The 24,952-nt window shown below is 59.0% G+C and overlaps 1 protein-coding gene across 1 annotated transcript in view; it reads right to left on the bottom strand.

Moving 5' to 3' along the window:
- Positions 553–24,952, bottom strand: part of PKNOX1 (PBX/knotted 1 homeobox 1) — a 36,208-nt gene continuing 11,808 nt past the window's right edge. The window contains 8 exon segments of the mRNA XM_021071043.1: positions 553–3,612; positions 5,871–6,043; positions 7,943–8,019; positions 11,999–12,127; positions 16,244–16,341; positions 17,377–17,476; positions 20,993–21,163; positions 22,545–22,716. Of these exon segments, the coding sequence (XP_020926702.1) occupies positions 3,401–3,612; positions 5,871–6,043; positions 7,943–8,019; positions 11,999–12,127; positions 16,244–16,341; positions 17,377–17,476; positions 20,993–21,163; positions 22,545–22,716 (1,132 nt within the window). The 3' untranslated portion in view covers positions 553–3,400.

Raw genomic sequence — 24,952 nt, 5'->3', positions numbered from 1 at the left:
CAGCCAAGGCCACAATTTTAGACGCACTTTAAAAAAAAACCCAATGTCTGGAACTCCTTGATGGCCTAGCGGGTAAAGGACTCGGTTGCCGTGGGCGGGTTCCAGCCGTGGCCCGGGCAGTTCAGCGTGTTGTGGGGGAAAAAACCAAAAAACTAGGGTTTGCTGACGTTGTCTCTCGGCATCAGCGGCTGAGGAGTTAAAGCCGACGGCGCCTCTTCGAGACGCCAGGGCACCGCTCGGCGCGGCACAGAGCGAGCTCCCGAGGGCGCCCGGCACGATCGCTGACGAGGCGCCTGCTGCTCACTCTGTCAGAATCACTGGAGTGTCACCAACGACCACGAAACCCGAAGACGCGCGTCTTCCTCCTGCAAAGCCAGAGGCTCACCGGCGCGGCCCGGCGCGGTCCAGGGCGGCGCAGCCGGGTTCTCAGAATGGGCAGAGGTCACGGGGACCCTCGGGGTCACCAGCACCCTCGTCAACACCTGAGCGTCGTCTGTGACACGGGAAAGCAGCTGTGGTGACATGAGCTTTAGAAAAGAAAACACCCATGAAGCCGGTTTCTGCTTTTAATTTTTTGCTTTGATAAATCAATTGCTTCACAAAAATCCCTTCCAAAGACAGCAACCCAAGAACACATGGTTACAGGATTCACATTTAAAGACTGTCAGTTCGGAGACCGGACAGAGCTAACAGGACGGAGGACTGCGGAGGATCCGTCACTGGCCCCGGGGCGGCCTCCCACGGCGTCCGGGGTCTGAGGAGGACGTGCCCGGCCGGCTCTCTCGCCGGGCCACGCAGAGGTGCCAGCGGGGCCCTCCGCGCAGGGTGCGGGCACGGGGCCCTGGGCGCTGCCCACTCCAAGCTGTGGCCGAGCCCCTCGGCTCAGAAACGGGGCCGAGTGAGGCTGCCCGGCTCGGCCCCGCTGCCCACTGCCCCTCCGCGGCGGAGCTGGTGACATGAGGACCTGGGGCCCGAGACACATTCAAAAGCATCCTTCGTGGGGAAAGGGTTTCGCCAGAGCCAAGTCGAGATGGAGCCTGATCACTCAAACGCAAGCCCGGTGGGCTCGTCCTCTAGCAGGGCCCTTGGGAGTCAAGGGCTGGGAACAGGTGCTTATCAGGCGCCCAGGGACGCTGGTGCCCCGGGCAGCGGTTCAGGAGCCCAAACCGTCTGCGGTCGGGCTGTTGAAAGTGCCTGCAGTTCCTCAAGGGAAGAGGTTACGGGAACCCCAGGCCGCGTCCCGGGCCCCTGTCTCTGAGCACCCTTCTCCTGTCCCTCCACCGTGTAAGAATTCAGGGCTTACGAGAGCCGATCTCAGCTGGAGGGGCACGGGCCGCACCACCGCCTTGACAGTCCACCCCCGACGGCCCCAGGGTCCACACCCCGCCGGGGAGACACCACCCCCGGGGAGTCCTGGTGCTGGGAGGGTCCCCACTAACCTATAGCCGGGCAGAGGGGCCGAGGGAGGGAGGAGCTGGCCGGCCAGCTTCCTGGGTCCTGGCCTTCAGTTCTAACTTTGTTGGACTTAAATGATCTTTTAAACTTCTGTAGATTTGACTCAAAGTATTAAAATTAATATTGTCTAATATCTTAAACAGTATTAAAGTTGTTCAGAAATAAGGACACACAGTAGCTGCTTAAGAGGGTTACTTTCCTCCCCAAGGAATCCATAGTCAAGTTTTTCCTTTAAATTTCCTGAAAGATTTTAAAAGGAGTTCCCCAGTCCTTCCTTCTTCCTTCTAAGGTATCTGGCAAGTATCCTCCTATGACTAACTTCAGGTATTAACCATTTGGGGGGGACTCAGTTCTAGAAAAACATCTGCTCTAGCTCCAAACATGCCCCACGCAGCCCTGGCCACACCAGTCCCCGTGGCTCCATCTCGGGACCCGGCGGCCTTCCCGACGGCGCGGCTGTCCTCGGGGCCCCGCGGGGCTGGGCGTCCCCTTCATGCCTGGACAGAGCTCTCCTCTGGGAAGCTAGGTGTGCTGTGTCCTCGCTGAGAAAAAGCTCAGCTTGGAAGTCAACCAAGGGGCCACGCCAAGCCCAGGAACCACACCCGGCTGCTCTCGGGGTGTCTGGTCCCCGGGAAGTCCTGAAACGCTCCCAGGTCGGACGTGACCGGGTCAGAGGGCAGGCTCTGGAAATCCCAAAGAGCAGCGACAGGGCAAACCCCGCCACCGGGACCAGCGGCCGGCCCGAGCCCCAGCGGGAGGCCGCCCAGGCCCCGCTCCTTGCGTCCCTCCGTGGCCCGTGATGACGTACCAAGCCGAGGGGCTGCCCGGGCCCCGGCTCTGAGCCAGGGCACAGAGGATGCCTTAGATTCGTTTATCATAAACACTATGCATAACATACGGCTAACTAAAATTCTAAAACAGGATCCAGCTGACATGGTATACCAACCATGTCACTGTAGTCAAGTTTAAGTTAGACTCAAGGACGCTGGTAGGAGCTTTTAACTGGTGACTGGCTACCATTTCACTTAGCTTACCCAAGTCCTGTTTAGTCGGTTTCTTTAGATGTGTGTTTCGATCAAGTGTAAAATGCAATCTGAGCATTTACGTATCAACTACAATTTGAAGACAGCAAACGTTCATTAAATAGCTGTGTCTCATTTACCGTCGTAAGAGAACACCTCCACCCTGGGAAGGCAGAGGGCCACGGAATCCTAGCTAACTTTGGGCAGGTTCGTTAAACTTGGCCCGTTCGGAACATCCAAACCGAGACGGCAGGCGTGTGCTGTGTCTTCTCTGGACATTTCATCCTCGAGAGAGTCATAGTCAATTCATAATGAATTTATAAAAATAGCTCTTTATCCAATAATTCCAGCAAGTTAAAAATAGGAGTTTCTTTTCATATATAGCAAATGACACAGGCTCAGGGGCCATCAGGGACGGTAACCACGTCGAGTCACCTACATTCGCCACCGGGTCACACTCGGGTTATTGGTGTGTGTGCTGTTGCCCAGGTCACACTGGCAGTTCTAAGGTGCAGAAGCTTCTTTCAGATCCATGGGCTACACAAATCAGTCAGCCCCCGGAGGCCTGCTGTAACCACAGAGCTAAATGAAAACTGCATAATTCTCGGAAAATGGCAGCACTAGTCCTTAATCTAATCGGGGGTTTGTGGGCTGGGGGGGTGTTTGTCATTCATCACATTTTTAGCGTTAAACCTTTAAAGAATTTCCTTAAAAACGCACACGCACGCGCGCGCACACACACACACACACACACTCACACACCCTGGAAGAAGTCGCTGCACCAGCAAAGACGCTCTTGAAGCTGACTGGGAAATACAAAAGTGCACTCTTCTAAACCTACATATAAAACATACGGGAGTAAAACTGTGTAAAATGTTTGCTGTGCAAACTGTAAAAAGTCAGGCCAGTCCGCGGGCGCGGCCCTACTGCAGGGAGTCGCTGTTCTCCAGGACCAGCCCGCCCAGGTGGCCGGGTGCCAGCGCCGCCCCGCCGTCCCCCGTGCTGTCCACCGACTCGTCCTCGCTCTGCTCCGCCATCATCACCTGCTGCACCGCCAGCGTGGCCCCGTCCGACGACAGGGACTGCAGGCTGTCCACGTTCATGGTCACGGGGGCGGTGATCGTCACGACAGCTCCTGCAGCACAGGCACTCGTCACCCCGCCGTCAGCGCTTGGGCCGGAACATGTCACCACTCACCCACCAAGCCCTGCTGTGAGTTTCTGGGGCAGCCCCGGGGTTTGAGAAACTGTCCAGAATCAGCCCCAGACCCTGTGCAGCGAAGCTCTCGGGCTGCAGAGGGTCCAGGAAGGTCAGGGTGGAAAGCCAGGGCCACTCAGAGGACACGCGACGGAGGACACAGGAGAGGCCGCAAGACGATCGGATGCGAGACAAGGCGGGGGTGAGGTCAGGGGAAGGAGGCCCGTCGGGGAGAAGAGAAAGCCCGGGACACACAACGCCCAGCAGCCGAGGAGGGGAAACTACCAGGCACCAGCCACTGCGCCAGGAAATGCCCCATGGTGCCCGCACAGGCTCGTCCGCACAGACCCACCACACTGACAAGGGGTGCGGTGTGTGCGGGGCGCACGGCCCCGGTGTCACGAGCTCAGGACGATCTTCAAGGAGAGGCACCTGTCGGCGCCCAGCCGGCGCGTCTGCCCGTGGGGAGCGGGGCGCGCACGGAGGGGGAGCAGCACTGTCTCGAGGCGCCGGGAGGCCGGGGTGAGGAAAGGGGCACCGCTCGCTGGACGCCCTGGTACCAACTTCCTTCCCGACAGATGCATGCCACCTTTTCCAAGAGCAGGAACAGAGAGAGAGAGACACACACGCCTTTCTAACGAGTCCTCCCCCACCCCCGACACCTGCGGGACACGGACATTCCCACGCCAGGGCTTGAATCCAGGCTGCGGTTGTGACCTGCGCCCCAGCTGTGGGGGCCCCGGATCCTTAACTCACTGCGCCGGGCCAGGGATCGAACCGGGGCCTCCTCAGCGACCTAGGCTGCTGTGGGCGGACTCTGAACCCACCGCGCCACAGCAGGAACTCCCCAATCCTTTAATTCTTGAATTAAAAGAGCAAATGGAAACTGAAGATGCAAATTAAGCATGAGTGGGAGACGCCTGCCTAACAAAACCCAGATGGTGAAGCCAAGCGTGAAGCGCCCAGCTCAAGACCCCAGGTGGAAACAGGGCGACTGGGGGCCGCCGAGAGGTCCCGGCCCAGGCCCCGCGCAGCCCGGGAACACCGCGAGCCTGCGGGAAACCACCCCACGGGGCAGTCTCAGTGTCCGGGGCTGACAGAGCCGGGCCGGAACCTCCCTAAGGCACAGGCCGGGGCAGGGCCCTGCTCCTCAGGCGCCCCTCTGCCGTGGCGCAAGCGGGCCGGACCGTTCGCCAGACAAGCACTGCGGCGGCAGAGCACAAGGCGATCAGACGGGGCCAGCCACCTGCCAGAGCGGCGCCCAGGGCGACTCGGAGCCACGTGGGGACACCCGGCCCCGAGAAGGCGCGCTGCCCCGTGCGTGGCAGCCAGTCAGAGAGCCCGGCAGGCCCACGGGCAGGTGAACCCCGCGGTGAGAATTCCATCACCAGGAAGCAGCCCGGGGCTGAGAGCCGCTAGAAGCAGCCGAGCAGGGCAGCAGGGCGGGTCCTGCCCTGTCTGCCCTCTGCTCAGACTCAGGGACACCCAGAGAGACATCGACTCCGGGGACCTCTGGACAGTGTCCCCACACGAACAGCACAGGGATGGGACGAGCGGGGCGTCACCGTCGCAGAGGAAGAGCCCGGCAAGCGGATGGACAAAGAGAAACTGTCCGGGACGAGGCAGAGGAAAGGCTCCAAGCCCGGAGCAGCCCGGCAGCTGTGCGCATTCAAGCGCCACCGGAGCCCGACAGTCCATCTGGAGAAGCACCGGCCCCAAGCTCTCCTGGCGAACACGGTGCCCCGGCAGAGAAAGAGGCGATCGGGCCGGTCGGGACGCGCTCGTAAGGGCACGTGCCTCCCGCACAGCCACCGGAGTGCGGCCAACGCACACCCAAGGACGGGGCCTGGGACGAGGGGACGGGCTCAAAGGCAAGAAGCCAAAGCGGGACAAGGGCTGCAGGGACAAGACGGGCGCGTGGCAGCCGCCCTCCCCCACTGAGGAGGGAGAGAAACGGACAGGAGGGACCTCGCTTGGGGACTGGCCATGAGCCCGTGTGGGAGGCAGGCCACGTCTCCCGCACGCGTGGGCTGTGTGTCCCCCTCCCAGGCCCACTCCCGCACCCCTAACAAGCTTCCAGAACCAGCGTCTGGGGCCAGTGCCCCACATTCAGATGCGGGAAGATGCCCGCCCGCCCGCCCGCCCGGGGCCCAGAGCATCACCCACGCCCGCAGGCCCGCCCGGCCGCGAGCCTACCTTCTGACATGGTCAGCTCACTGGCGGCTGGCTGGGCGGCCCCCGAGGCGATGGAGTCGGGCCAGAACCTCTGGACAGGCCTGTTCTGAGCAGTTTTTTTCTTTGTTTTCGGAGTCTCTGAACAACTAGAATCCAACATCGGCTGCAAGATTCGTCTTCTGGCGTTGATGAACCTGAGCAGAGGAAACCTCGGGGTCACCACGGCCCGGGCGGAACCCGCAGTGGCCCTCCCGACAGGCCAGGTGCCCCCACACCCCAAAACATAAGCCGGCGTCCCGTGACGAGAGGCGCTCACGAGGGTCGGCGTGTGTACTATCTACGTGTCCAGAGAGACAGGCTGCTTCTCGTGTAACCGTGTGAATAGCGGCTCTCCCTCACTTTGGCTGAGTCCACGTCTGTGAATCTGACATTCACAGCGACACGGATGACACTGCCAGAGCTGTGGACGGGGCTGACCCTCCCTCCTGAGGAAGCAAAAGCACGTACCCCGCAGTCTTGCGGGGAGCGAGGCCTCGCGGGGGTGTGTCTCTATCTGGGCCCCAAGTGCAGACAGATGTTCAGCTCTGAGGCTGCTTAACTTGAAAATCCCGAGATTCGAGCACATCTGTGCTTGCCCTTGGCCGTGGTCTAACAGGACAAGTGAAGAGGCTGGCTTCCTGCAGACTTGGCCTTCGGCCCCCGCAGCGCAGGGTGAGGACGGCGTGGGGACGTCAGGACAGCCCAGCTCACCGCCCGCCCCAGGTGGCGCTGCTTCCCTCCGCTGTCTCTTAACCTTCTCTGTCCGAGCTACCACGAGCCAGAGGCGTATGCAGGTGATGGGTGTGCCCATGCTCCCTCCCAGATGTCATTTTTGTAAATATAAAAGGAAAGAAAGTCACAAAAGGTAAAAATAGCTACAAATATTAACTCTAAGACTTTGGAAACTTTAGAATTTACAAAAGACATGTATTGACCTGTTACTAATTTTACAATTAAAAGTTGAAGTCTGGAGTTCCCGTCGTGGCGCAGTGGTTAACGAATCCGACGAGGAACCATGAGGTTGCGGGTTCGATCCCTGGCCTCGCTCAGGGGGTTAAGGATCCGGCGTTGCCGTGAGCTGTGGTGTAGGTGGCAGACGCGGCTCAGATCCCAAGTTGCTGTGGCTGTGGCGTAGGCTGGCAGCTGCAGCTCCCATTCGTCCCCTAGCCTGGGAGCCTCCAAGTGCCGCGGGTGAGGCCCCAAAAAGACAAAAAGACAAAAAAAAAAAAGAAAAAGTTGAAGTCAACCCTTCTAGATACAACAATTCCCAACCTTGACGCCATTCGGCGATGTGACTGCCTCCTCCACGGTCAGGGTCCGAGTGTCCACAGCGACACGGGCCCCAGCACCGGAACAGAGCGTTTCGTTCGCAAAGCAAGCGCTGCCCTGGGCTTGCCCCTCTCAGGTCCCCACGTCCTGTGGGTGGCAGGACCGCCACGGGCCAGCCAGCTGAGGCACTGGCCCCCTGAGCCCTGCTGAACTGGTGATGCGGGATTCAAAGGTGGGGGGCGGCGGGGGGTGGCAGTCAGGAGCGCTCACCTCAATGCCCGCCGCCCCGGGAAGCATCCGGGTTTGGAGTGGGGGTGGGGTGGGGGTGGCAAGGCCTGGAGAAACACGTTTCTGTTTTTCTTTTTATGGCTGCACCTGTGGCAAATGCAAGTTCCCAGGCCTGGGGCCGAACCAAAGCTGCAGCTGCCGGCCTACCGCCCAGCCACAGCCCCGCGGGACCCTTAACCCCCGAGCGAGGCCAGGGTTCACACCTGTGTCCTCGAGGCCACTGTGTTGGGCTCTTAACCCTCTGAGCCACATCAGGGACTCTGAGAAGCACATTTCTGCCCAAGCGAATGGGATGGAGGCCCGAGTCCCCCGTGGGGCACTGACCAATGAAACCCCAAGGGGAAGGCGTGTGCGGACTGAAGCCTGGGTGTCCTGCCCCCAAGTCCGGCTCTGATGGCCGAGGAAGGCTAGTTAAAGAGCCCCTGTGCTGTCAAACGTCCCCGCTTGTCGGCGCCAGTCAAGCTGACCGGCAGCCGCGGGCAGCGGGCGCGGCTCACCAGTTGTTAACTTGGAGCAGCGTCAGATTCGTCTGAGCCGCGATCTGTTTCTTCTCGTCTTCTGTCGGGTAGGGATGCTGAAAACAAGGAGAGTCGCCATGAGCTTCCGTTGTACAAAGGGGCTCAAGAGCGCGCGCAGGCAACCGAGAGGCACACGACTCAATAGCCGCAGCGAGACTGGCGGCGGCGGGGCTGCTCGCTAAACCTGACTTCAGCCTCGCAACGGGATCCAGAAATGCCTCAACAGGACGGAGCTGTTCTGCCGGCTGCCCCGGAAAGCCCGCTGCGGTGGCCGCTGGCGAGCCGGCGTCTGCGGGCGCGGAGGGCACGGGGGGGCCCAATGAGCCCGCGATGCGGCCCGGCTTCTGCAGCGCCTCCCACGTGTGAGCTGAGGCCGTAACCCGCCCCCGTGCAGAGCAGACACACGCGAGTTCCCACCCTCCGTGAGAAGCAGCATGCGCGGCCCGTGTGCCCGCCGGGGCCGTGCTGATTCTTATAGTCACGGGAGCTCAGTGCCACCACGAGGAAGGCGCGCAGGGGCTGGTAACTCATGAGGGGAGGGGAACAGGCTGGCAGGCCGCTCCACGCCTGGCACATGCAGGGGATGTGTTTCCCGCACGGGACCTGCGAGCAGAAGCTGAGCCTGGCAGGCCCGGATGCCATCGATGGGGTCTCAGGGACAAATCTCTGCTCCATGAACGGGTCTGTCGCAAAGAACTGAACTGAGGGCGGGTGTACATGAAAGAAAGAAAGAAAGATTTCTTTCTTTTTTTGTCTTTTTGCCTTTTCTAGGGCTGCACTCGCGGCATGTGGAGGTTCCCAGGCTAGGGGTCAAATCAGAGCTGTAGCCGCCGGCCTCCACCAGAGCCACAGCAACAAGGGATGCAAGCTGCATCTGCGACCTACACCACAGCTCACGGCAACACTGGGTCCTTAACCCACTGAGCAAGGCCAGGGATCAAACCCGCAACCTCATGATTCTTAGTCAGATTCGTTACCAACTGAGTCATGACGGGAACTCCTGAAAGAAATATTTCATACCTAACCTATTCCACCTGAACAGAATTAAAGCGCAAGTGCATACGGACACACCTGGGAACCACTGTGGGTGGGGTTCCAGGCCGTCTACTAACGCGAATACCGCCACAGCCAGTCACGAATGTACTGGCTTCCAAAAAAAGCTACGGAGAAGCCATGTTTACACCATGCTGTAATCCACTGCAGCACCGTAGCTGGAAGAACAGTGTACGTGCCTTAACTAAAAAATACTTAATTGCTAAAAACACTACCTTCTGCAGCTTCAGCAAGTCTTTCTGCAATAGTCCCATCAAAGATGACTGATCCCAGATCATAACAAATAGCAACGACAAAGTTTTAAATATTGTGAGAATTCTCAAAAAGCGACTGAGACACGATGTGAACAGATGCTGCTGGAAACAACGTGCTGGCAGGCCTGCCCCACGCACGCGCGGCTGCCACACACCTTGAACTTGTAAAACACGGGCATCCGAGGAGCATCTGAGAAGCACGCTAAAGCGAGGTCTGCCTGGATCAAAAGGCTTTTTTTTTTTTCTCTTTTCGCCTGCACACAGGTCATGTGGAAGTTCCTGGGCCAGGAATTAAATCTGAGCCACAGCAGTGACAATGCCTGATCCTTACCCCCTGAGCCACAAGGGAACTCCTCAAAACTCTCCAAAGTACCAAAAAGGAAAGTACTTTCTAGCTACAGTAATAAACCAGGTTGATTAGCATCTCTATGGAGCAACGGGTAAGCCGTTTACTCTAAAACCTACGGGCACCAAAGGCCCTTGTTTTGCACCGACCAGGACCCCAGAGAATGAACAGTACCACTCAAGGGAGGGGGTGGGAGCTCGTCTGGATTTTCAGCGAACTCAGTATGTTGGGAAAGCCACGGTACACACACCGTGGTGATGACGGAACAGCTCAGATTTATCTCAGCGGCAGTCTGACTCCTGTAACCAACCAACAGGAATTCGCTTTGAGTCTCCAGATGAGCACGGGGCCCCAAGTGAGAGCTCACAGAAATGAAAATACTGTGCTTGTCCTTTAAAACCTCATAAAAGGAAAAGCGGGCAGGAAACAAACCCGAAAACAAACCCCGAAACAGCAGTGACTGCTGCTACCAACATCAGGGAAACTACCAGAAGAGGATTTCCAAGAAACGAGGCAGGAAGAACAGAAAATGCTGCACAGAGAAAACACGCGGCACTTTAGCCGACCCTGTGGGCGAGGCCTGTCTTAGAAATTATTAAAACATTAAGGAAACGTAACAGGAAAATGCCCCTGCGCCGCCCCCTGTGCCCGGCCTGACCTCTGCCTTGCAGCCACCTGTGCGGGTCCCAATCAGCACAGTACACTCAGACGCCCGCATCGCCACTCTGCCACTCACCACCACTCCTCGAGCTCTCTGCCCTCGCGGGCCCTGCGGACTGGCCCTGCGACCCGCCAAGTCGCTGCGCCTTCCTTCGCACCCCAGCCACGCCCCGTCCCTGTGGCCATCGTCCCTGTGACCTCACCCACGAAATGCACGTCCTCCTGGCTCTCTCCAGGACAGCGTTCTGGACGGGGTCACACAGCCCAAGTCGGCGCTGTTCCTCTCCAGCATGGGGGCCACTCACCCCCGGGGCAGAGCCGGCAGCCCGCCGCTCCCGGACGTCCCTCAGCCGGGGAGCCTGGCTCCAGGCAGAGCAAGGGAGCTCAGCAGTGACCAGGGCTGAGCCCCAGGGGACTGAAGACGACCGCCAGGTGCTGGCCTCAGGGCTCCCCATCAGGGGGAGGGTGGAGGCAGGTACCAAGGAGTAAACGCCAGCCTCGGCCTGGGGTGGGCGCCTGGGGTGGGGGTGTGAAGGCCTAAGGGGGTGGGGAGACCGCAGCGCAAGGAGGAGACACAGGAGGCCGAGGCCACAGTGCGTGATGATGGCAGTTACCACAAGGGGCAGGTCCCGGCCAACTGGCTCAGCTCCCGGGAGCAGCCCGGGGCCGGGGCTCTGGAAGGAAAACCACTCGATGGACCTTCCTGCTGGCCCCTGCCTGCCTGTCCCCCCAGACCCGGGGCCAGCCCCCACCTCCCCCCAGCCAGTCCAGCCTGGCTCCCTGAGGGCCAGACCCGGCGGCTAGACCCCCGTCACTCCGGAGAGCCACTGGGGGTCACAGCCTCTGCTGAGGTCAGGGGCCTGGAGAGTGGGGCTCAGGTGGGTAAGGAGCTAGCCTCCTGGTGACATCAGTAGCCGGCATGTGCGTCCTGAGACAGGACAGCCTCCTGGAGACAAAGGGGGCACACAGACAAGGAGGAGAGCCAGGGCTGCCCGCTGCGCCAAACTCTACTTCAACAGCCACCTGCTGACCCCTCTGTGGACAAGCTCACCCCCACCTCACCTTTCCAATCCAATATACACACAGCGCTATTTCCCAAGGTTTTGCCCCAAGACACCTCTTCTCTGCTCACTTCTCTCCTTTCACCAGCACTGCCCCTTGTTTTTTTCAGTTTCTTTCTTTCTTTTGTCTTTTGTCTTTTTAGGGCCACACCCGAGGCATATGGAGGTTCCCAGGCTAGGGGTCCACTTGCAGCTACAGCCGCTGGCCTACATCACAGCCACAGCAACTCCAGATCCAAGCCGCGTCTGTGACCTTCACCACAGCTCATGGCAACGCCAGATCCTTAACCCACTGAGCGAGGCCAGGGATCGAACCTGCATCCTCATGGTTCCTGGTCGGATTCATTTCCACTGTGCCAAGACGGGACCTCCTGATTTCAGTTTCTTGAAGCACTGCCCATTTTGTGGTGACCCTCCCATGCTCAGCCAATGAGGACAGTCGGATTCTTCAACCAGGCCCCTACCAGCCCACTGAAGTTGATTTTTTTCTGGAAAATAAGCCAGGAAGAAAGCATCTCAGGAGTTCCCCGGTGGCCTTGTGGCTAAGGGTCTGGCGTTGCCACTGCTATGGCACAGGTTCGATCCCAGGTCGGGAACCTCCGCGCGCTGTCGGCACAGTATCTCTGAGGGTCTGGCCACCTGGGACGGCGCCTGCTCTTACCCCGATGTGCTGGAAGAGCCAGGACCTCATGACGTTGGTGGCGTGCTTGGGCAGAACCCCCCTCTTGTTTTTGGAGGAGCCGTCGTCTTGATGCAAGATGCTCAGGTCTTGGTTTAACTGTAACTGAAGCTTTTAAACAAACGAAAAACTCGGTTAGAAAGCATACAGACGGAGGCTACGTCCTCGCAGCTTATGACCACAGGTGGCCGGACAACCAAGGCCCCTGTGGGTGAGTGACTCACTTATGGGCAGACATGCCGGAGCCCTGCGGCTCAGATACGCTCACTCTTCGAGGAGCAGGTCCCCCACTGTAAGTACCTAGCGTTTACTTGCTAAAGGACTGAACGGTATTAAGTGCTACCTGCATACTCACGTTTGTGTGCACAGGAAAAAGAGCTTTTAAAACTAGTTCCAAAAGCACCGAGACGGAAACAGAGCCTGTCGCCGGTGTCTGCCCTCATCTGACACGTGACCTTCTTCATGAAACGTGACATGGGTTTGGTTCCAGTGTTGCTTTTCTGAGCAGGAGTAAAGCCAACATGGGCTCACCAACAGGGAGAGTGACAGCGGCCGCAAGCTCCACTTCCCAGATGCCACCAAGAAGCCCAGGGCCTGAGAGGGGACCCGCCCACGCCGCCGCTGCACTGCTGCACAGCCCGGGCCTGCGCACGGCAGCAGGATGCCGGGGCCGAGGAAACTGGGTGCAAATCCACTTAGGAAGCAGTGGGACCCCCGCCCCGCCCCCACCGGTCTCTGTGGATGAACCGTCCACCCCCCTCCCTGCAGAGACCGGGGGTCTCTTTCCCAAAGAAACAGAGCAGAGGCGGCAGACGAAGCCCTGCGGGAGGGTGGGAGGAGGACGGGGAAATCACACAAACCGGAGACCCCCGCCCCAGCCAAGAAGGCAGAGTCCTCCCCGGGGAAAGTGCAGGAAGGAGAGATGGCTGGCCGGCCGGCCGGCCGCAGACCCGGGAGGTTGGCCCGGGAAGGGCTGCCTGTTACAGCCCAGCACGCGACAGGCCATTGTCCCTGACACCGGGGAGCCTCCGCCACAGAGGGCCAACGGCAAAGCCAGTGAACGGTGCCATCAGAGGAGACAGCGCCCGGAAAGCACAGGCAGCGGTGCCCATCCCGGAGCCCCGAACAGGGTGCTGCTTCCAGAGGAAGCATGGAAGGCAGAGAAGAGCCTCAGAAATGAGAACCCTGCTGAAAACCTAACGGGGGGTGGTGGTGGGAGGGAGCCTCTCACAGGGAGACCCAAGCGGGCAGTGGGAGCACGAATCCAAACACACCAAACTCAAGGGACTCTGTTCAGAGGTCTGGTGGCCAACAGTCAGGGCTCCGGAACGAGCCTGGGCATGGGGGCGGGGGGGGGGTGCTGTGGCAGCGAGTTCAGGAAACGGTCCGGGCCCCAGGACACCAGGGCTCCGCGGTGCCCAGTACGGCCAGTGAACCGGACCCGCACAGCTGGAGCAAAGGGAAGCGTCTTGTGAACGGGGGTCCGGGCCCTGCCGTCCACCGCCAAGTGGACTGAAGCCTGAGCCCCGATAGCCGCCGGCCTGCAGCAGCCCCTGGACGGAGCTTGGGCTGAAAACCGGGAGCGAGGCCCTCTGTGCTCCGGAAAACTGGAAAAACGGGCCTCAGACAGTCAGACGAACGAGGAGAAGACAGGACAGGAAACCACAGCTCACGCTCGACGGCAAAGCGCCTGCGTGTCCAGGATGAGAGCAAAATCCGTCCCTCTGAGGCGGCTGAGTCCCAGCACAGCCCCTTCCCACCCGCAGTCTCGCCAGGCAAGAAAGGGGAAGACGTGGGAGCTGGGGGAGAAGGGCCCTCGGGGCGGCATGGACGGAAGGCTCAGGAACCCGTCGGACGCCTGGGACGACCAGGAGGCGGCCCTGGCCGGCCAAGCCACTTGGCAGGCACCATGGAGCAGGGGTTAGGGAATCCGCGAGGGTTCAGCCACGGAGGCCGTGGAAACTTCTCGGAGGGAAACGTCAAAACAGCCGCTTACTCGGACGGAAACAGACTCTGGACCAGAAAGAGCGCTGTGACGACGGCGCTCAGCGGAAACCAGCGGTTCTTTCTGTCTTTTTAGGGCCACACCCGAGGCACATAGAGGTTCCCAGGCCAGGGGGTGAACTGGAGCCGCGTCTGCGACCTACACCACAGCCACAGCCACGCGGGATCCTTAACCCACTGAGCAAGGCCAGGGATCGACCCCGCATCCTCCCAGATGCCGGTCAGGGTGGTCATCGCGGAGCCCTGACGAGAACTCCAGAAACCACCGCGTCGCGAAGACGCTCCCAAAGAAAACGGGTCAGCCGGCTGCGTCTGAACAAACAGGCGCCGGCCTGGGAGCGAGCGGGGTCCCCGGCACGACAAAGCCAAGCCCCACTAAGTCGAGAGAGGGGGTGCCCCTCAGAAACCAGGAGAAGGGGCAGGAGAGGAGGCGAAACGGCCTGACGTGGTACAGCCCGGGCGGCGCGGAGGGGGCGGCAGGGGAGGGGCCGGACGGCTGGACACCGTGGTCTCGGACCCAGAGCAACTGGATGGGGAGACCTCGGCGGGACCGTGGGCTGCAAAAAGTCAAACAAGAGCCCAGACCTCAAACACCCAAACACCAGTTCTATGAATGACTAGACTCCCCTGGGATGGGTTGCTGCTGCGGCTCGGGTTCGAGCCCTGGCCCTGGCACCTCCATGTGCCGAGCAGCCAAAAAAAGACTACCTGGGGGCAAAGGGACGGGTGGAGGGAGAGAAAATCAGTGACCTCACTCCTGGCCACGTCTTATTTTCTCGGGAGAAACGTTTGTAAGCGAGCACGTACCAGGAGCCCAGCGAAGGACTCTTCAGGAGCGCCCAGCCCACGCCTGCCGGCACTAGGGCAGAAAAGGCCCCCGAGGCCGGGGCCAGGCTGAAGCCCCGTCCATGTGCATGTGCCCCACACCCCAGCCGGGCACTGGGAGGGACCCGCCTGCTGCCCCACCACCACGACTGGCCGTGAGCACGCCGGCCACCTCGTGCCATCAGACCCAGGCACGCGCTTCCGGGGCAAACACAATTCTGTTGGTTTCTAACACGAGAACCGTCACCAGCGTCTCACCCTGATTGTCCGAAGCACAGCAAGAACCAGACTCGGGCCAAGTACGAAGGCAAAAGCCCAGAGCGGCCCGAACAGCTGCGACAGGGCTGTAGAGAAAAGTGCCAACACCCGCCTGGGCCCCAGCAAACGCTTACTCTCCCTGAGATACCCTGAGGGCCTGTTTCTCTGGAGCCCCGCCTCTGCGGCCCTGGCAGCACAGACGGGGGGGCTGCGACAGGGAAGGGACACTGCAGGGCTGCCAGGGCCACCGAGGGCCAGAGCAGAAGGGCTCGGGATGGCAGGCGGGGGCGAGAAGGGCCCTGAGAACAGTATGCCTGACCCGAGCCCGCTTTACGCTCACAGCCTCTGTCGACAGAAAACATCGGGGAGCGGGGTGCTCGGGGAATGGAGGCCAGCACTGGGGGAAGCCACCTCTGTCCCAGGCCCGTGTGTGCCCGGGGGGCCTCTGCCTGCGCTGCCCTAGGCCTCTCACACCTGCTCCTGACTTAGGTCTGGTGGGGCCGGACCGCACCCGCACAGGCCAACGACAAGGCGCTGACACCATGAATTGACGGCCCAAATGAGAACTGACAACAGAAACCTGCTTCGGACTTAAGCCTCGCTCTGTGAGGGGGGAGGTCCTCGGGGGGGGGGGCGCTGGTCTCATTTTACCACAAAGGCACAGAGGGTAGGACGGCCCTAAGGTCCCAGCACATCCTGGCGTCCCCAGCGCTGTCACTTCTCAGCACCCCCTCCCCCTTCTCAGCTGGAGGCCCGGGCGGGCGGTTCTGCTGTGAAGCTCCAGGGGCCTGGAGGGGGGGGCGTCTATGTCGCCTCCAATCTCCTGAAGCCGAGACGACCACACAGCCCCACGTTAGACTGGACAAGAAGGGCTGCTTTGGGGAGGGATGGGGTGATGGTTTTCCTCCTTCCTTGGGCGTCTCTGCACTTTGCCACTTTGCAGTAACGAGGGAGTCAGAGAGGGAAAGAGAAACACCACCCGAGGCCGAGACTAAGGGGGGACTGTCGCATGGAGTGAGCCCGAGACGAAGCTTCGTGCAGAGGGAGAGACGAAGCTTCGTGCAGAGGGAGCGGCTGGAGCCCAGCTCTACCCGAGTCCCCCTCCCGCCCCGCCCCTCTCCACGGGGCCCGCCCACGCACCTGGGAGTTCTGGATCCGGATCGTGCCAGGCGACAAGGCCTGTGTCACCACTTGGCCTTGGGGAGTGACGACTGTGACAGGCTGATAGACTGTGCCCCCTCAAAAGGAACCGGAAAAAGCCAATCAGCCTGAGTCATCCATGTCCATGAGGGAAGAATAAACTCTACGGCTTATGGGCTTTGAAAATCACTTCCAATGGTCACCACCCTGCTGGCTGACGGGCCGCTTCCGGCGGCTGGGCGGGCAGGGCGGCTGGCGGGCAGTGACCCTCCGTCCCTCGCCTCTACCTCCTACTTGCCCACCAACTGGCACAAATTAAGGCCAAGAGTGTTAGGCAACAAATATCTTCATTCTAGTTTCTTTCTTTTCGGCTGCACCCGAGGCACAGAAGTTCCCAGGCTGGGACAGAATCCAAGCTGCAGCTGCGATCTACACCACAGCTGCAGCAACCCCAGACCCTTCAACACACTGCGTGGGGCTGGGGGTTGAACCTGTACCCCGCAGTGACTCGAGCCGCTGCAGAGACAAAGCCACTGGATCCTTAACCTGCCCCGCCACAGCAGGAACTCCCCCGTTATGTTTTGATTCCGTGTGTTTTGGCTCCCCAGAGAGCTTTCCCTTTGCACAATTAGTTACGTGGGGGTTTCAGGGTAAATTCCCCCCCTGTGCCCCTTCCATTTTCACAACAGGTCTGTGTGTGCAACACATAAGAAAAGCCCATGTGGGAAGGGGACTGAGGCTGGAGTTCCCTGGTGCATCTGGAACAAACACACTAAGGCTGCGTTTTCATTTCCTCGTCCTCAATTCAGGACACGACTTAAGATTTTCCAGGTGTTGCTAAGAGCACAATTAAAAACCATGTTATCTGAAAATTTCCATTGGTTTTGCTATATGTTTTCAACTCCTAGATAGAACTTTTCTTCCCGGTGTTTTTCGATGGGGAAACCCAATTTGCATAGAACATTTGTTCCTGAGAATTAACAAGAATCGGGGGTTCGAAGGGCTCTAGATGGGGGCGCTCCTGTGTTGGAAACGGGCGCTCATGAAAACCGGTCTTTGCGCCTGCCTCATTCTAACACAGAGGACGTTTTTCTGCAAAAGCTCAAGGACAGTGTCCTTTTCTGTCCTCATACCTGCCACTGTTGCCATGGTGACGTTCCCCTGCTGCAGCGCGGACGCCGGCACCACGATTCCCTGGGGGCTGAGCGTGCCCGTGATGGCACTCTGGATCTGCTGCGAGGCGGAAGCACAGTGAGGGTCAGCAGAGGCCGGAGACCCGCGTTTAAGACGTCAACACTCGTGGCAGAAAGGCATCGCGCGTAGAAGAAGATGCTTGAGGCAAAGCATCGTCAGGTGACCAGGCTTCCACCACCCGCGCCACCTGCCCGTCGGGAACCAAGAGATACTGAGATGTGAGCTCCAAAGAGCAGTCTCAGTTTAGCTTCCAGAAGATTACCTTTCATCTCATCGGTGTACTAAACACACCCCACAGCCCCGGAGGCGACACTAGGGAGACGGAAAGGAGCCTTTTCCAAGCAGTTTGGCGCAGACTCTTGAGTTCCAGGAACCAAACCCTCCTGGACAGGACGAGCGACTCAAAAGTCATGCCACAGCCTGGGGAGTCACCCCTGGTGCCCACCCCTCCCACAGAGCACATTGGAGCCCCCGGTGTTCATGTGCGGGGGCAGGGGTTGGGTCCCGTCTGGCCCCCTGCAAGCTCCACGCAAAGGTCTGTATACGTCTCACGGGAGAGGCTACTCCTCTGAGGTCGGAGGGGTTTTCTGCGGCGCTGAATTGGGAGGTGGCAGGGAAGGGATCTCTGCACCGGGCACGGGGCACAGGGTCCGGCAGGCGGCAGGCACCTGGATATTTAGGCCGGTAAAGCGCCCAGGCCCATGTCCTCCAAAGGCAATTACCCTGTGGGCCAGGCCACTGATTGGAAGGCGCGAGCTCTGGTAGAGCAGCAGGTGTGCCAGTAAAAATGAAGCCATTCAACGCAGTAACCTAAGCTCCACCTCAAGAACCTGGGAAAGGAAGCACAAAATGAAGCCAAAGGAAGCAGAAGCAGGAACATAACCAAGATCCAAGCAGAAATCAATGAAACTGAAGCTAGAAGAACCAATGAGATGAGAAGTGACTCTGTGTAAAGATCATGACACTGGCAAGCCTCTAGGAAGACTGAGAGAGAAAAGGAATTTCGCCAAAGCAGGACCAAGACAGGGAGACCACGACAGGCCCTGCAGACGTCAAAGATGAAGGGTGTACCCGTGCAAACGACAAACTCGACACACAGACGCCACACAGACGCCTGACGTCTTAGACAGGCTCCAACGGGAACGGGACACTCTGAATAGCCCTGCATGTTAAGGAGACGGGAGCGGCGATTCTAAAACTCCCACAAAAGAAATCTCCAGGTATGGGAGTGTCACTGAAGACTCTGCTTTTAAGCAGTCAGAGAAGAACTAACACCGGTTCTACATGGCGCTTCCAGAAAATAAGAGGAGGGAACACTCCCCGGTTCATGTCATGAAGCCTGTATTATCCTGACGCCAAACCTAGCCCAGCCTGCACCAAAAAAGACAACTACCGAGGAATATCCCTCAAAATAGACACAAAAATGCTTAGTGAAATATTACTGAACAGAATTCAGGAAACTATGTAAGTAAAAAGAATTATGTGCCATGGCCAAGGGAAGTTTATTTCAGGAATGCAACGCTTGCTCAATGTTCAAAAAAATCAAGCAAAGGGAGTTGTCACCGCAACAGTTCAGGCCACTGCTGTGGCGTGGATTCGATCCCTTGCCAGGCAGCTTCCACATGCCCAGACGCAGCCAAAAGACAGGTACTGTAATGTACCACAATAACAGACGAGGGAAGGAAACTCACAGGAGCTCCCTACGTGGTTAGGACCTGGTGCTCTCACCGCTGCGGCCTGGGTTCCATCCCTGGTCTGGGAACTGAGATCCCACAGCAAGCCGCTGCCCGCCAGGGCCAAAACAGACAGGCAAGTCACACGATCATTTCAATCCGCGTGGGACTAGCGAAAGTAATTTTGAAAAAGAATATAAAGTAGGAGGAATCCGTCTACCCAATTCTGGGACCTAACAATAGAGCCCCAGCCGTCAAGACAACAAGGCCGAGACACACAGACGAATGCAGTGGAGCAGAGAACACAACGCAGGCCCACAAATGCGCCCAGCTGGTTTCTGCCAACAGTGCAAAGGCCATTCCAGGGGGGAAGGACAGTCGGCTTGGCACGCGGCGCTGGGGCAAACGGACAACCACAGGCAACAACCTTCCGAGATGGAGCACGGATTTAAACGTGAAATACACAACTTTTAGGAAAAACAGATATGAGAAATCTTTGGGATCTAAAGCTAGGCAGAGTTCTTACACCTGACACTGAAGTATGACTCATAAAAGGAAATTCGACACATGGGGTTTTGTCAAAATTGAAAAGGCTCAGCGTTCTGGCTGTGGCATAACAAGATCAGCAGAGACTCTGGAGCCCTGGGACACAGGTTCAATCCCTGGCCCCACACAGGGGGTTAAGGATCCAGCTGCAGCTGCGGCAACTGCAGCCTGGATCTGACCCCTGGCCTGGGAACTCCACGTGCCACGGGGCGGCCAAACATGGGGAAAGCAGTGTACAAAGTTTGCTCTACAGAAGACCCTGTTAAGAGGAGGCAAAGATAAACTACAGACTTGGGAAAAATAGTTGCAAATCATATATCCAATAAAGGACTACCTTCTGGAATACTCTCAAAGGTCAACAACAACAACAAAAAAAACCCAATTAGAAGACGGGCCAAAGACAGGGGCCGCCAATCCGCCAGAGGGCACACGGATGGAAAGGCAGCCGAGGAGACGGTCGGCAGCGTCGCCACAGGAGAAATGCGCGTTACAGCCACCGTGCGGCGACACCACACACCTGCAGAGGCGCTGAACACAGCGCGGCTTCAGCACCGAGGAACCTGAGCCGTCGCGCTGAGGGAGACCCGCGGACGTGGAAGAGCAAACACGGGATGACGGCCCTGGGACGAGGTGCCTACACAGGCCAGCTCCACAGCGACAGCAGGCAGAAGGGTGGGGGCAGGAGCTGGGGACGGGGACGGGGAGTGAGTGTCCAGTGGGCGCAGTGGCGACTGTGGTGACGGCTGCACAGCCATGTGAAGGCGCTTGGCGCCCTGAGCTGAGGCCAGCCACTCGATGTCATGTGCATTTTACCACAACTGACAAAATACATTTAGGGAGTTCCCGTCGTGGCGCAGTGGTTAACGAATCCGACTAGGAACCATGAGGTTGCAGGTTCAATCCCTGGCCTCGCTCAGCGGGTTAAGGATCTGGCGTTGCCGTGAGCTGTGGTGTAGGTCGCGGCTTGGATCCTGCATGGCTCTGGCTGTGGCGTAGGCCCGTCGCTACAGCTCGGCTTCAACCCTTAGCCTAGGAACCTCCATATGCCTCGGGTGCAGCCCTGAAAAGCAAAAAGAAAAAAAAAAAAAAGAAACACTTAAAAAAGAGAGAAAGACTGAATGGTACTCCAGCCTCAGACACCCAGGCTCCCGGGTCCAGGACGCAGACGAGGCCTCGCTTCCTTCGCTGCCTGAGGCCCAGGCGGACTCTCGGCCGAAGGCCGGGGTCAGAGACTCGGGGCCTGGAGCCGGGCAGCCTAGGACGGCCCCGGCTCTGAGAGGGCCGGTGGGCTCGAACAGCAGCGCGTTTTCCCTGCAGACGCCCGGGCCCAGCGTACCTGGGACTGGACGGGGGAGTAGGGGCTGCCGGGCTCCCCGCTCAGGAGGGTCTCGCTGTTCATCTTCGTCCTCAGACAGGCGATGTAGCGGCTGCAGAAGTCTTTGCAGAGCTCGTTCACCTTCTCCAGCTCGAGGAGATGAATACGCAAAACCTGGATGGCTTTCACCATCTGGAGGCAGAGAAGGCGCGGCTTTCAGACGGGGCGCAGGGAGCGCGGGCAAGGCGCCCTCGTCAGCACACGGCTGCTCCCGGCGCGAGCGCGACCCTGACGGGCTGCGGCCACAGGCACTGCCGGGGGCAGGAGGAGAACGGGTGCTCGACACAGTGGCCGAGCCGTCCAGCCCACGGGCCCTGGCCTGGTGTTTCGGCTCCACCTGGGGCGCAGGGCAGAGACCCGGTCCGGAGCCGGCCTCGGGAGCCAGTGCCGGCCGGGGTGACGCCGGCTGCCTCCCTCCTCGCCGACGGCTGCGTAACGGAGACTCGGAGGCAGAGAGAACATCTGGTCCTCACCCCCAAAAGGCAGGCACTATGGGTCCCATTTCAAAGATGGGGAGACAGACGCAGAGTCAGACAACTCACCTGTAAAACCCACTATGCAGCTGGAGCAGCTAATGAGAAATTAGCGCCCCGAGACCAGCGCAATTAGCTGAGGAAAAGTTTTCCAGGGCCCTCCTGCTGTTAAAGGCCCCAGGGTTTTGGTCTGAGGGTCCAGCGGAGGTGCACCCCACCCCACCCCCGGGCGCAGCGGCGACGGCAGCTCCAAGGAATTCGCTGCGGCCTTCGGAGCCAGCCCAGGGCCCAGGAGGAGGGCGCCCACGAGGCAGGCAGAAAGAGCAAGGGGAGCCTCTGCTAAGCCTGTCCCTGCTTCGGGCTCACGCCCGCACCCCCCGATCTCACAGCTTGTCACCCCAAGTGCCAGCCTCCAGACAGCCGTCATGGAGAGCAAAGCTGGGGGCCACGATCGGGGGCCAAGAGCTGAAGTCAGGCTCAAACACACACCGACCCCAGTGGGCCTTCCTGAGCATCCAGGGGGTGCTCGGCCCGCAGCCCAGTCGGGACGTGGGCCCAAACTGTCCTGCGTGATCATGACAAGGGGTCATCAGAGAAGGCTGGGGACCAGGGACATTCAAGTCACACTCGGGACGTCACTTCATTAAGTTGAACAATTTTCCCCTTTCGCAGAACCAGAAACCATCTAAAGTTCTAATTAGAAATTTAAGTTACCGAACAGATTACATTTAGAAGAAATAAAAATATACGGGAGTTCCCGTCATGGCTCAGCGGTTAACAAACCCAACTAGGATCCATGAGGACGCGGGTTCGATTCCTGGCCTCGCCCAGTGGGTTCAGGATCCGGCGCTGCCATGAGCTGTGGTGTAGGTTGCAGACATGGCTCGGATCTGGTGTGGCTATGGCTGTGGTGTAGACCAGCAGCTGTAGCTATGACTGGACCCCCGGCCTGGGAACCTCCGTATGCTATGGGTACGACCCCAGAAAGACCCCCCCCAAAAAAAAAAAGGGAAAGAAAGAAAAACATTGATTTTACTTACTAAATTGTCAGTTTCCGGATCTTCACAAAAGAAGGGCTTTCCCTCCTTCTCTTGCTTCCTTACAAAATTCTCAATGTCCACGTCGAAACTGGCAGAAGTCGTGCCTTCCGAGCCCTGTGTAGATTGTTCACATTTTTCAAACAACAAAGCTAACAACGGAAAGAGCGGATGCCTGGAGGGAGAAATTTTACAATATATTTTCTGCGTTTTCGAGAAAGCGTTTTAGTGTGCACACACGCACTGCCTGATCCGACGGCTCTGCGGCGACAGGACCTCAGGCCACGCAGCACGCCCATGCACGCGCTCTCCCTCCCCGGACCGCAGGGCACCCGGAGGGGTGCAGCCCCCGCCCGTCAGGCCCGGAGTGCTGTCGCCCCCCAGCGATCCCGAAGCTACGAGCAGTCCCTCTCCATTTCCCACCAAACCCCGGCCCTGGGCGCCGCTGGACGGCTCTACCTCCTGCCTCTCCAGCTTCGCCGTCGGGACAGTTCTTATAAACGGGGCCAGGCGTGTCGTGGCCTTTCGTGTTGGCTTCCCGCACGCGGCCTGGCGTCCAGGCTCACACATGCTGACACGATGGCCGCAGACGATGCCACTGCGTGGCTGACACCCGCTGTACGGGTCAGAGTTCACGTGCGCATCCCCGTGCTCGTTGGGCTGGGTTTTTGTATGGGAAGTGTGATCGGGTCAAGGGTCTCTTATTCTGCACGAGGAGGCCCAGCGGTTGGGGGGTCCACCCGAAATCAGGTAGACCGATTCTTCCAACTCCACGCTTCTTTCTCAAGGTTTTGCTCTCGTTGGTCTGGTTCTCTCGGCTCCCGCAGGAAGCTCGGGACGAGCTCGTCTACAGCTGTCGGAACATCTCCCTGCCTCCCACCGCCCCCGCGGTGGGACAGAGACCAGCATCGGGAGAGGGACCCCTTACCGGGCTGTCATCCGAGCCGCGGACACGGCACACCCCTGGGTGAGGTTCTCCTTGATTTCTTGCATCGGCTTTTGATAGTTTGTAGCATAAAGGGTCTGTGTGTGGTGTCTTAGATCTACACCTAAATTTCATTTTTGGAGCCCTTGTAAATGGTATTGTCCTTTTTTTTCTTTTTGGCTGCACCCGCGGCATATGGAAGTTTTGGGCTAGGGATCAAACCTGTGCCACCACAGAGACGATGCTGGCTCCCTAACCCACTGCACTGCAGCAGCAACTCCGATGACGTTACCCTTTTAATTTCAGTCTCCAGCTGTCCATTACTGGTATAGAAACAGGATTGGTTTCGGTGTGTTGCCCTTGCAACCCATGACCTTGTTAAACTCACTTATCTTGGGAGTTCCCATCATGGCGCAGCAGAAACGATTCCAATTAGGAACCATGGGGTTGCAGGTTCGATCCCTGGCTCGCTCAGCGGGTTAAGGATCCAGTGTTGCCGTGAGCTGTGGTGTAGGTCGCAGACTCGGCTCAGATCTGGCGTTGCTGTGGCCGTGGTGCAGGCCAGCAGCTACAGCTCCGATTTAACCCCCAGCCTGGGAACCTCCATATGCTGTGGGCGTGGCCCTAAAAAGCAAAATAAATGAATAAATAACCAAACCCAGTCACTTATTTCATTCCGGACGTTCTTCCGGTGTGGTCTGCACATAGACGACCATGTCATTTGCGCCTAAAGCCTGTTTTACCTCCTCCTGTCCAGGTGGACGTGCCTCTTCTCTCTCCATCTCGCCTTGGCCGCCCAACGGCCCAAACGTCCACCACAGGCTGAGCCGGAGTCGGCGGGGTCGCCTCTGCCGTCCCGAGTCCCAAGCTCAGGGAAAGCTTCAGGCTTGCGCCACTTCGGATGATGTGAGCTACAGGCGTGGGGCAGCTGCCCGCTACCAGGTTAGGAAAGCGCCCTCCGGGGCCACTTGGCGGACAGGCGCTGCCCGTAACTGGCTGTTGGCCCCCGTGCCGCGCGCTCCTGCGCCCCGGTGCGATCGCGCCGCGGGTGGCTCGCTGCCTGGTCTCTGAACGGCGACGCCGTCCTGCGCTCCGGAGAGAAACTCCATCTGGCCACTACATGGTCTCCTTACGTGTTGCCGGACTTGTTAGTATTTTGCTGGTGACGTTCAGGGCTCCCTTCACGGTTTGGTGCCGTCTGCCCCCGGCTTTCGTGTCCGAAGGATGCTCGCTTCGTAAAAGGAGTCAGAGGTGTCCCCTCTTCGTCCCTGGACGAGACTGGGCGCACTTCTGTTCTCCCTTCTTTATATTTTTGGTGGAATTCTCTTGCACAACCATCTGGGCATGAGGAGTCCGGCTTGCAAGGCTGACTACAACGTAGATTTATATTCCAAAACCTTTTTAGAGGCATTAGGAGCAGCGGCGTAATGAGAGCCTTTCACCCCAGCAGCCGTCGCCTGGCGCCTCACGGCGCTGCCTCCCCGAA

Source organism: Sus scrofa, chromosome 13 (assembly GCF_000003025.6).
Source record: "Sus scrofa isolate TJ Tabasco breed Duroc chromosome 13, Sscrofa11.1, whole genome shotgun sequence".
Lineage (NCBI taxonomy): Eukaryota > Metazoa > Chordata > Mammalia > Artiodactyla > Suidae > Sus > Sus scrofa.
This window is presented reverse-complemented; position numbering and strand designations above follow the sequence as displayed.